The sequence below is a fragment of the Phoxinus phoxinus genome (genome assembly GCF_949152265.1).
Source record: "Phoxinus phoxinus genome assembly, chromosome: 11".
Lineage (NCBI taxonomy): Eukaryota > Metazoa > Chordata > Actinopteri > Cypriniformes > Leuciscidae > Phoxinus > Phoxinus phoxinus.
In genome coordinates this window covers 28,764,043-28,776,910 of record NC_136886.1, presented here as the reverse complement: position 1 = coordinate 28,776,910, position 12,868 = coordinate 28,764,043, and the positions used below count along the sequence as shown (strand labels likewise).

General features: G+C 37.5%; 1 protein-coding gene across 1 annotated transcript in view; it reads right to left on the bottom strand.

Moving 5' to 3' along the window:
- Positions 1-12,868, bottom strand: part of dnah9l (dynein, axonemal, heavy polypeptide 9 like) — a 45,584-nt gene that overhangs the window by 29,109 nt on the left and 3,607 nt on the right. Inside the window, exons 6-27 of the mRNA XM_079629508.1 lie at positions 12,537-12,636; positions 12,134-12,345; positions 11,786-12,028; positions 10,839-11,006; positions 10,225-10,341; positions 9,878-10,015; positions 8,758-8,882; positions 8,450-8,645; positions 7,148-7,252; positions 6,866-7,038; positions 5,820-6,042; positions 4,479-4,808; positions 3,992-4,246; positions 3,483-3,652; positions 3,119-3,341; positions 2,924-3,040; positions 1,923-2,009; positions 1,564-1,722; positions 1,318-1,401; positions 928-1,086; positions 682-804; positions 482-604 (exon numbers count right to left, since the gene is read on the bottom strand). Of these exons, the coding sequence (XP_079485634.1) occupies positions 482-604; positions 682-804; positions 928-1,086; positions 1,318-1,401; positions 1,564-1,722; positions 1,923-2,009; positions 2,924-3,040; positions 3,119-3,341; positions 3,483-3,652; positions 3,992-4,246; positions 4,479-4,808; positions 5,820-6,042; positions 6,866-7,038; positions 7,148-7,252; positions 8,450-8,645; positions 8,758-8,882; positions 9,878-10,015; positions 10,225-10,341; positions 10,839-11,006; positions 11,786-12,028; positions 12,134-12,345; positions 12,537-12,636 (3,630 nt within the window). The remainder of the gene's footprint in view (positions 1-481; positions 605-681; positions 805-927; positions 1,087-1,317; positions 1,402-1,563; positions 1,723-1,922; positions 2,010-2,923; positions 3,041-3,118; positions 3,342-3,482; positions 3,653-3,991; positions 4,247-4,478; positions 4,809-5,819; positions 6,043-6,865; positions 7,039-7,147; positions 7,253-8,449; positions 8,646-8,757; positions 8,883-9,877; positions 10,016-10,224; positions 10,342-10,838; positions 11,007-11,785; positions 12,029-12,133; positions 12,346-12,536; positions 12,637-12,868) is intronic.

The following is a 12,868-nucleotide window of genomic DNA, read 5'->3' as shown; positions in this document are numbered from 1 at the left end:
AATGGATCATAACCACACCAAACTGAGTTGAGCTGATTGGAACTGACCTGAACTAAACTGATCAGAACTGAACTGTTCAGAACCACACCAAACTGAACGGATTTGGATTTGGACTGATCAGAACTAAACTGATTTGAACATATCAGATCAGATCAGATTGGTTTGATTATGAGCTGATCTGATCATAACCAAATGAAATTTATCTAAATGGAATTTGAAATGAACCAAACTAAATTGATCTGATTTGACTGAAACTAAACTCAATTGATCAGAATTGAACCGAACTAAAAGATCAGATAAAAATAGAACCAAACTGATCTGATCATAATTTAGACTGATCTACACTGATCATAACCAAACTAAATTGATCTGATCATATCAAAACCCAGCTAAACTGAACAAAGTGAAGTGAATGTAGATTTAAGCTGAACTGATTGAAACTGATTTCAACTAAACCCAGTTGACTGATACAGGAAGTTACCTGGTTGTCCTCCAGGGTTTCAATCAGGTTCTCATTAGCTTTAAGCAGAGGTGTTCCAGTACTTGTGTGCGTCTCGTACGACAGAGACATCATGGACCACGTCTGCTGGATCTCACCCAGAATCTGTAAACACAACAGATACACTTTATTGTGCCCTGAAATGCCTCAGAGAGATTTAAAGCATTTCTCAGAAACTCTACCTTCTCAATTCCCATCTCTTTAACTGCTTTGTCCACAATGTTCTTCACTTCTTCCTCCACACGGTGGAGCTGCAGCTCTAAGAGATCACCAAGTGTGGTGTTCTCATCCATCACAAAACTCACCTAAAGGGACAAGAAGAGAGGTTAGTCCCTCTCTCTATAACTCACATGATATTTATCACTCAACTGTTATCTATTAATAGGTTTCGATCCTACGGTTATGCTATGCTGGTTTGTGTTAGTTACCCCTGTTGTGTGCATGAGCTGTTGCCAGTGTCTCTCTCTGACAGCAGAGTTTTGAAGTTCATTGACAGCTCTCAGTGATGTCAACAAATTCTTAACAATGGATTCCAGGCCGTTGTAGACGTCCCACGCACGCACATCTTTATCCAGAGTCTTCATCTCCTACATATTCACAGACACTGTTATTCTATGACAATTCATACATACATAAGATACATACATAAGGCCCCATTTAATTTATAATATGTAAACTTCTGGATAAATATTCAGAGCTTTTGTATTTATTTTTGTATTTGTTTAGATATAGTACCTCGTCCAACCACTGGTTCTGTTCTCATTTTTTGCACATGGTGAACGTTGAAGACAGACAGAACTTTAGGATGTAAACTGTACCTTAGCAAACCTTCTGAGCTCCATATCCATCTGTTCCACATTGATCTCCTTCCATGGAGTCTTGGTCCAGTCTGAGATGCAGGACTACATTACCCATCATTCCCAAGAGGATGCCAACCAGAGGAGAATATTGGGTTAACATTTTGGGAAAGACTTTAATATTACTTTTTCTGTATGTGTGTAATCTGTGTCAGTGAGTTATTGGAAGTACTTCGTGTTGTAGATCTTGTGTGTAGTAAAGATTACCTTGACAAACATAACCATATCCCAGACTGCTTTAACCAGGATGATGTCGGACCGACACTGTCGGAGTTGTTTGTAGTCAGGGAAACTGACCTCGAACAGATTGGCTGTTTGTTGAAGCTTAGACATCTCACTCTCCAAATGAGCCACCGCACGATTTGTCTACACAGAAATGCAGATAAACAGAGACATTTATACAACCACATTTAAACAAATAGAATGTATAACATTTATATATATATTTTATGAGCAAGCACCATCTGGGCTAGAACAAACATTTCAGCAGAAAAATAAAATCTATTTGAAACATACACGTACACACTCAAATAGTATTTTTTTTTTTTTTTTTTTTGTGAGAGCACCTTGTCGATGAGTTTGTACGGCTCCTCCAGGCTGATAAAGAATATGGGTTCAGTGCGGAATTGTTCCCTGAATTCATGCTGTTTAACCTAGGAAACAAACCATAAATGCTCAACAACATCTCCACCCCTCTATATTCAAAAGTTCTCAACAATAAGGATTTTATTCTGCTGTTTTGGTCCTGGTCCCACCACAAAAATAATACTTATGTCACGATCACCAGCTGGAGTGCCCTTGTCTTTATAGCCACCAGAGGGCACTCCACCCCAGATAATCACAAACTACATTTCCCAGAACTCACTGCCCGGTCTCATCATCCCTGATTATATTCAGATGTGTCTCATTATCTCATTACCTCAGCCTTTAAAGTCATGTATCTCTCAGCCAGGGTAGGCTTAACACCGTTTTAAACTAAAAACGTAAAACTTTTTATGCGTTTTGGCCGTTCGTTTACACAACAATGCCGTTTTGGGTGCCTGAAAACGCAAACTTTTGAAAACGGTCTCTGTGTAAACAACAAAAACGCTAATCTCTGAAGACGATGATGTCATGCACATATGTATTACGTGTTCAGTCTATAGTGTTTTATCGCCATCTAATGGCCTGGAAGCAGAATCCAGGGTTTTTTATCGTTTTCGCGGATCCGTGTGAATGGGGATCGTTTTGACAATGGAGTCGTCTGTAGGCGGAAAACTCAAAGGAAAAACTTCTCCGTTTTAAGCATATTGTTGCCGTGTAAACGTACCCTCAGTCACTCTTTGCGAAGTCTTGTATGTGTCTGCATTTCTGAGCGCTCTGTCGTTGGTTTCTCAAGTTCATGACAACTTTTAAAAAAAGTTACACTATCCCTTTAACTTAGTAACAAAATTAAATCAACCGAATTTGCAAAGTGTTATACATTACAGAAAACCAAATGTGTCACCAAACCAGGTCTAATTGATGCAATCTTAAAAACCTGATGACTTAGTGTAATTTTCTCTTTACAGTTTTTTCAGGCCCTCACCTCAAACCGAACACACTTCCTGCGGATAACAGCAACTTCATTGGACTGGAGAGGAGCAACCTCATGTTTTACTGTAAATGCCACCTTCTTAAGATTCTTCCATTTCTCCGGCAGGGACTGTGAAAATACATGGGCATGTGAGGTGGTAGTGTGTCTAGTAAAGCAGCAGAATCAGATGCATGTAGGTGAAGTTACCTCCAACAGTATGTAAACGTGCTCCGGAAGCTGCTGGTTGTACGTTTTGAGCAGGTTCGAGGTAGCTTTGAGAGGTTTGAAATGCTGCTCTGTGCTCAGCTGGCGGTCTCTGATGTCCATCAGGTGGCCCATGATGTCCACCAGTTTCCCATAATCCCCATCGGTTACAGTCTTTGCTAACCCAATCTCTGTATTCTCAATAAATGATCCTAACTCTTGCACACTGAACAGAAAGAGATGTGATTGGTCACTATGCATAATTATAATTGTTGTAACTGAAACATTTCCAATGCTTTGCACTAATATGATTTATTGGGGAGGTTCTTATGGGAAGAAGTGTTTTTTTTATATAAACAAATATTACCTGGCATTAACATGGTTCAGTAAGTGTTCCTTAAACATCCAGCTCCATTTTTTAATGATGTTCATCAGCGATATTTTAAAAGGTTTTATGTCCACCTGACACCAGCCACAGAATACTCTCTTCTCCTCTAATACGTGCACCTTCTCGTAAAGTTCCTCAAACTCACTTATCTAATGAGAAACAAGTGAGAGAGAGAAAGAAAAATGATAGTAGATCCATACATGCACTTTTTTACGCCAAGAAAATAGGCATTTTCCCATTTCCGCCAAGATAATTGAAAGATAATGCTTAAAATGAAAAGTTTTATTACTGTGAGGTATAAAGTTTCACTTGTGAGATAGTCAAATTGTGAATAAAGTAGCATTAATGAGAAATTTTCTTTGCAATTTTTGAAAAGTCGCAATTACCGATATTTTTGACCTAAAAGAGGAGGCTTCAATAATTATATCATGTATTTAAATAACACAAAAATTCTGTATTTTAATCCTCACTCCATGACTGACAGATACCTGCTCTCTGAAGTTCTGCAGTTTGGGTGGATTCTTGGGCAGTTCATAATCTGCATAAAGCTCCGCCTCCTCGGCAGAGAGGGCGTGTCCATAGAGCAGAAACTGCCTCATAAACTCCACCCTGTCTCCAGTCCAGAGGTAACGATAGGAATCGAAGGAATGTTGGAATTCTTTGACCTTGGCAATGGCCCCACGTGCACGGTGTCGCACCAGCTGAGCTAACTCCACTAGCTCAGGTATCTGATCTACATCCGCCTAGAGAATAACAGACAGTCAGACTCGTGTCGTGAAGAATAGTTATAAATCTTTCCAGAAAGCACTACTCATTTAGATCAGGTGGCAGGCTTGCACGAGAAAAATGTATTTCTTATCATTCTCTGATGAGCTTTAACAACCATTAAGCTAAAATTATCTATAGTTCATACACTGTGAACATGAACACATGAGCAAGACAGGCTGCATACGGATATACACAGTTGTTACACACCTTGTAAGTCTCAGATTGTTTGCTCTTGGCCACTCTTTTCATGAAAGAAGCCATTTTAAAAATATCTGACACCATCTGGTCAATGATATCATAGAAGTTGCCCTTTTTGGAGAGGTTGAGCGAGGGGTAAAAGGTCATGTCAGAGGTCAAGGTCAGCTGAACTTCGAACAGAGGATCAATGTGGAGCGCAGGGTCCGTGTTCTCAACTAAGTACTGCAGGGAACATCGCACAGCACTGCAGAACCCAGTAAGAATGTTTCTGTCCACATGTTCTGTGTAGGACTGCCAAGCATCCGAGTCCAAATCAGCACCAAGCAGCTCAGCATTCTCCTGAACAAGAAAGAAATCACATGAGAATCCACTAGAAATGTGATTACACTAGAATAGATCAACTACAATTCTCTAAAAAAAAAACAAAAACAAAAAAAGGAAAATATATATATATAAAAAAATACGATTTTCGTGAAGACATAAGTATTAAATGAAAATACAATATAAAAGTTACGTTGAAGTAAATCCTAATTAAAAATTAATTAGGTCAAATAAAAATGTACAAGTATATGACTGCACATCAATGATTATTTTAAAGGCTTGTATATTGGGCAGTATGAAGATATATATCGTGGTGATGATAAAGTGTCTATCAATAGATATTTTGTGTTGAGATTTTTTTGCGATAAGGTTTGTTGACACGTTAAGAGCGATTAAAAACATGCACAAATGAAAAAATAAACTGCGGAGTTATGAAGTGCGATATTTTTACTTTTACTTTTGAATATTCAATCTCTGTAGTATTTCTTACGTGAATGCTAACCGTTAGACCAACAGTACCTGAAAAATCTTTTTTAAGGCCAATTCACACTGCACTGATTACAGTACATCACTTCTTAGACATTCCACTATCCGACAAACGGCGATTCAAAATGTTCAGTGAAAACGAGCAGTGACTCTTGCCAACAGGTGTTGACAGTAGTAGGTAGCATACTGATCTGACAACACTCGACAAATGTGTCTGTGTCCGGTGAACGCCGTCTGTCGGTGAAGTGAAATGGCCTTTATACTGTATTTGTCCTGTTGTTTGTTATTTGCATCTTTGTTCTTGTTTTTAAAAATATACACAAAGATAAAATAACAAAGAGCTATATTGTGATATGTATCATCATCATGAAATTGTAAAGATTTTGCTCATATCACCCACTCAGAATATAAAGTATATAAGTAATTTAACGTGGTAGCAAATGTATGTTATTTTAGGCAATGTGTAACAGGGTCCCTGCTCCATCTCCATCAATCAATGCTTCAGAACTTTCGTTGTGTTGAATCAAACAGTGAAACCCACACCTGCACAAGCTCATGTATCTTCTCTCCCGTGCGAGCGACGAGAGCGTACTGCCGCTTGAAGTTCTCCTCTACGTCTGTGAGGTTGAGTAGATTGCCACGACGATTAGTCCTACGCGTAATGCAGGCAGAGTGACTGAAAACTCCCATCAGCCCCTGCAGTTTCTCCAAGTTAGCCTTGCTCTTCTGCACACGCTCCGACACACCACGCACCAGATCACGTGTGCTACAAGCACACACAAGAGTACTCGTTAGCATAAGCACCATAAATAGACCAATTATATTACATTCATTTTTGAGAATATATCAGTTACCTATATTACAGGGAAGGTTCTCAGAACAAGCTAACGTTTTGGCAAGGTTATCTCAAAGTTATGACAAACATTCTTCCAGTAATTTCAATAGAACATTCATTCAAAGTTATATGGTCTTTAATAATGTTCTTAAAATGTTAGCACAAAAATCGCTGTGTCCAGACCTTAAATTCATTGAGTCTTTGGGATGTGCTGGAGGAGACTTTACAGAGTGCTGGACTCTTGCATTGTAAATACAAGATATTGACCAAAAATTGATACACCTCTTGATGGAAATAAATGTTGTGATGTTTTTCCATCAAGAGGTGCATACATTTTTAGTCAAGATCTTGTATTTACAATGCAGGAGTCCAGTACTCTGTAAAGTCTCCTCCAGCACATCTCAAAGACTCAATGAATTTAAGGTCTTTACTCAGAGATGCCAATTCATATGTGAAAATGATTCTTCATGCTTCCTCACAACCATTCTTTCACAATTTGAGCCTGATGAATTTTCACATTGTCATCCTGGAATATGGCCATGATGTGTGTGTCTTTATAGTTGTTTAAGAAATGAAAAGCTACACACTCCATGAATTAGAGTTAGAAGAACCGTTGCCAAACATATAACATGCTAGAAACATAATAATCACTGCAATAATGATCCAATCATAGACTCTTAAGCATTAGCATATTTAAATCCAAACAGCGACTTTTTTTTTTTGGCCGGGCAGTGTATTTCTGTTAGTTGTGTACCTCTTGATGTAGTCAGCGAGCTGCTCATCACTCCACCGCAGTTCCTTTAACGCTGGCTTTAAGGTACACCTCACTTCCTCCAGCTCAGACTCTACCAGACGCAGCTCAACAGCCAGGATTGTGCTATGCAGTTTATTATACCACTGAGTGATCTGGAACAGAGTACTGGTGTACTACACATGCACACAGAGAGAGAGAGAGAGACAAAAGAAGATTGAAAGAACTGAATAAACAGAGCTATTTTCTTGGCAAATATAAAAGCACAGATGGCCACAGTCTCACCATGTGAAGCATTTCCCATTTAGAATACAGACTCACAGCAGCCTTGGGAATGTTGTGGTTCTTCAGAATTCCAAGATACTTAACTTCCCTCAAAACAGATGTCAACTAAAACAACCACATCACACAGCAGTCAATATGGGGAACGCATTGTTTCGGAGCTTTGGGGGACAAAATATTTGCGTGACAAAAAGTAGATTTTTTTTTAATATATATATATATAAATCTTAAACAAACTAACTCACTACAATAAGAAACACATCCTACAATAACAAATAGTTTGTAAAGGTACTAAATTATTTTAATTAATAAGCAATACCTATAAAAAATATTCTTCTTTTTTTAAAATGTCAAGAGGATGAACGCAGCTAAGGACATTGCATTGCAATTGTGTCTTTAACTTAAGATGCAATATTGCCAGTTACTTTGTGTATTTTTGCTCCAGAAAATAGTTTTGAACAAAATTATTGGGTAGTTCCTAAGGCAATGTTAGGTGGCTGCTAGGTGACTGAAGGGTTAAATCACAAAAAATGAACATTCTGTCATCATTTACTCACCCACTTGTTGTTTCAAACCCATAATAATTTCAACATCCAAACCTGGTCATCTTTTATAATGTATATCCTAAAATCAATCGGTTAAAACGAAAAGATTTGGGCTAATGGATGGACAGAAATCTCTCCGGTTTAACAAAAGAAAAATGTTAATTTGTGTTTTGAAGATGAACAAAATCCTTCTGTGTTTGGAATGACTCGAGGGTGAGTAACTGATGCTGGAATTCTTTTATTTTTGGGTAGTTCTGTCAAATCAACAACATAAAACTTTGTGTTTGCACAATATATGTTTGTATATATTACTGTATTATATTTATATACATTTCTGTGTGTGTGTATGTGTATATATTGTGTATATATATACACACACACATACATATATATATATATATATATATATATATATATACACACATATATCATATAAACAAACTTTTGATCGTTATATTAACAAAATCGCTAATGCGATTAATCGATCTGACAGCACTTTTTTGAGTGAACTAACCCTTTAAATTAGTGACATTTTGATTAAAAATTGAGATGAAAAAAATACATGGATGAATCATTCACAATAATATCTATCACATGCATTTAGAAAATAGATGAATGTAAAAGCAATCAGCGGTCTCTATGACATTCTGGCCTCTAGATACTGCCTTAGCAAGCAGATCTAGTTAGCTAACTTGGCCAAATTTAAGAACAATAGAAGTAAAAGGAAAATATGTAATGTGAGTTTATGAATGTTTCTTACAGCAGGGTTAAAGTTCACGCTGTAAAAGCTGTTCTCCTCATCCAATATCAGCAGTGGTTCATTCAGATGTGTGTGGCACAACTCATCTAAATCAACACTCCAATTAGTGTAGACTTCTTCATCCATTTGATCCAGAACCTCCAATACACACTCACACACCTGCAACACCTGTTGTGCCTCAGGACTGTCTAATGGCCTAAAACACACACACAAAGAGTACGGCATACGTTACATTGTTAAATATGGCACCAGAAGCAAATGTATGTGTATTTGTGTGTGTTGTACATGTGGGATGGGTTCTTGTTTACATATGTGTAAGCTGGCTGAGGTTACTGCGGTTTGACAGGATCCGTTCTCGGAGTTCTTGAGACCATTTCAGGTTACCAGCGACGGCTGGCATGTTTTTACCAAGGACAGGACAGCCGTTCCTCAGCTGCACAGAAACACAAACAGTGTTTTTCGGATGCACCCAAAACATGTACGCTTTTGGTATGGACTGACTGGAGGGGCGAGCCCAGAAATGTTCAAGTGGGCGTTCATAAAGCTGGGTGGGCAAAGCATAGAAACATGTCCTCATACAATTAGTCTGAGACAACAGTTTATTTAGGATTTCTAAAGGATTCATTGCTAGACTTGGTTTCTTGCAGCAGCACAATTTTGACATCCAATTATGTATTTTTTAAAGTATTTACTGAATGATATTTGCTTTGCCACTAACAAATTCAACTCCACCAACGTGCAAATCTTACTATTACGTCCTTGTGGTAAAGATAACATTGTGGGCGGGACTAACAGAAACTGACAAATCATATTAAACTTTTCATTTTGACAAGCGTATATGAAATGCACCTGACCTATATAGGGAGAGGGAAAACTATGTACTCATTGTAATTGATCATTGCATTTAATCATTCTTTTAACTAAATATATAAAGTTATAGTGTAATAAGAGGTTTATTATTATTATTATTTTTGTATATAAAATTATTTCATACATCTATTTGGAAAATGACCAACTTCTGATTAGGTGGACCACAATTCAAAGTGAGTGTGCCCACCCTTCGGTAGGGCTTGGCAAACTAGCCCAATTGAAAAAACAATTAACTTTCATTCCTCTTTTTATACCATACATGCGTGTGTATTAGAATTCATTAAAGTCATTCAAACTGAACCCACATTATAAAATTGACCTGAGATCAGTTAAACCCAGTTAAAATTATTGACTCGTTCATGGGTTCACCAGATCAGCGCCATCTAGTGGCAAACCATCAGAAAGCTCTCTGAACCCCTGATTAAAAAAAAGAAAAAGAAAAAAAAAAGATTCATAAAGCTTTCGAAGCTTCATGAAGACATTTTTCGAAAGCGCCAATTGCTACTAAAACTCTTTTTACTTCTCCCAAATTTCACTCTGAAATTATGTCATTCAAACCTTCTCTCTGTGGGTTTCCAGCATGTGCTGACAGAGGTTGACCTCCTCCTGGAACATGACCAGCAGCTGAGAGTAGTTTGGAGCAAAAAGCTGGTGAACCCTCGGCCTCTCCAACAGAGTACCAAAGATCTGTAGGAGCTACACACACAGGTTTTCACTGTTAGTGACTAAAAGAGGATTTTTCCAAACACACTCAAGTGACTAAACAGTAAAGTCTTGTGTTTGGCAGACTGCATGCAAGTCTGTTTCTTCATTACTGAGCCTGTGTGTGTGTGTGTGTGTGTGTGTGTGTGTGTGTGTGTGTGTGTGTGTGTGTGTGTGTGTGTGTGTGTGTGTGTGTGTGTTACCTTAAAAGCAGACTCTAAGCCTGGGGAGTGTTGGAAGGCCAAGTTTATTACGGTTCCCAGTCTCTGGTCAAAATCTCTGTTCTGTTCCATGCATCGATTATAGTCACACACAAACTCCTAGAAAAACACAAGAGAGAGTGTGATTGTACACATACGTATATGAATATCAGCGCACTATTGTTCAAAAGTTTGGGGTCAGTAAGATTAATTAATTTTCTTTTTTAAGGAATTGGTACTTTTATTCAGAAAGGATGTATTGAAAATGACAGTAAAGAGATTTATAGTGTAACAAAAGATTTCTATTTCAAATAAATGCTGAATTCTTTTGAATTTTCTATTCATCAAAGAATCCTGGATGTATCATGTGGCATGGTTTTGTAAGCCGTTTCAACAAAAAATATTAAGCAGCACAACTGTTTTCAACACTGATACTAATAATAAAAAATCAGCATATTAGAATGATTTCTGAAGGATCATGTGACACTGAAGACTGGAATAATGATGCTGAAAATTCAGCTTTGCCTATTCAGCTATGCACAGGAATAAATGCGTTGTATTATTAAAATAGAAAACAGGTGTTTTAAATTGTAATGATATTTCACAGCATTATCTACCTTGTTGTTGTAGTCAAGTGGATCATATTTGCTCTCTCTCAAAGTTCTCCAGCTGTCCATGAACTCGTCATTCATGCTGTACACCATATCACTGAGAATCTTTCCTCTAGAGCCGCCCAGCTCAATCCGTTCCAGCTTTAGAAAGTCCAGAGCTGAGGCAAACAACTCCTGAAAGACATACACTGAATTCATTTAAAAATGCTTTAAAAAGATTAATAAAATTGCAGCTAATGTCATCAAGATTTTTTTTAAGCGTAATAATGGTCTAATCACTGACTTTACCACATCTAATACAACCAAAGACCTAAATGGTATGCACTAAAAAAAGAAAATGATTTAACCCCTTAAGCGGCACCCCACTTTTTTTTAATAGACATGAAAATGCACATTCCTAACTTAATGGTTATAATTCAAGAATGCTTTGGAATATAGATGTAGAACCATTATTTTTTAAATTTTCATACAATTTATGAAGTAGACATCCTATTCAGAAGTAGTATTGGAAGTTTGGCAGATTTTGAAATTAGTTCAACCTCTAAGAAACACATAAAGAACACGTATGTGCATTATAGCTCGCTGCCACATCACAAATGGTGAAGCTATTCTTTTTTTCTTTATATTTAAAACATTTTCAGACCTTTTTTTCTAAAATAATTGAATAGATGCTATCTTTTGAACATCTTTTCAAAACAAACTGAGGTTTTTACCATTCTTTCATGATTTTTCATGTTCATCACTATTAAGATAAATTTAAATAAAGGTCTGAACACGCCTTAGGAGTATGAAAATAATTTTTGTTGCAAATTGATAAATTACGGCTCCTCTGTAATTTATTTTGAAAATCAGTCACCAATTTTTCAGGATTTATTTTCTGCAACCATCAAGATCGGAAAAATATATCCTGAGCTTTTTTTTCAGTGGGGATGAATGTGTGTGCGCACACACACCTCAATCATGCGCAGTCTCTCCATGATGCAGTCAGTGCGGTGAAACACAAGCTCAGAGGGAAAGTCCCAAGGTTTGACCGCAAGTCCTGGCCGGCCGTATGGTCCAGTGGGTGTCAGTTTGTCTCTGTGCTGCTGGAAATTGCGCTTGAATGTCCAAAACACCTGGATGGCCTTCCGAACCCGGTCCATACCCTCCTCTAACTCCATTTTGAAGAGCTCCTCGGGAATTAGATACACAGACGCCTGCAGAAACATATGTACACAAACACACATTATATAGATGCCACATCATACAAAAATAGTCTAGATGAGAGGATAATAAGAATTCATAGAAGCAAACAAACACACCTTGTCAATGAGTAGGTTGCAGAACTCTGTGAGTAGTGTGACGATGCGTGGTGGGTGGCAGTAGAAGTGAGAGTGTGTCCAGATGAGAGCAAGTGTGTGAAACAGAGCGGGAATCAGAGGCTCCAGATCAGTGAAGCTCCGCTCCTCGAACGCAGCTATGGGCCGCCGCAAGGTCCTCAAGTGTAGGTCTATGTCTTCTGCCTCCATCACCGCTAGAAACAAATGAGGAGACAGTAGCTTTGAGGGTCCAGTGTGAGATTCGAACCTATAAGCTTTCACTTATCAGTCTAGATTTTAACTATAAGACCACACTACATTATGCAAATAATAACATACATATTATGCAGTTTACATCAAAATCAAGTTGAATTAGAGTGTCTGTACACATTTAAGATGCGATTACCATGGTTGACTTTTTGAATAATGCCGTAAAATGAATCATAGTAACTGCTCTTGATCCTCAGCAGGATTTCCAGCACCTGATCAACTTTTGGGTTCTGGAGCTGCACAAATAAACCATAAATTCAGTCAATTTTAACATTAAAATAAACATAAAATTAGGTTGTAATAAATGACAATTGATTCTCATTTCCAGAAGGAAATGCTAGTCGCATGTTTGTGAAGTTTATTGTGAAGAGAGAGACTCATTAAATATTTTATTAAAGCCAATCACAATTAATGTAAATGTTAGAAAGAGATCGCAAATATTACATACAGTGTTTTTTTATATATATT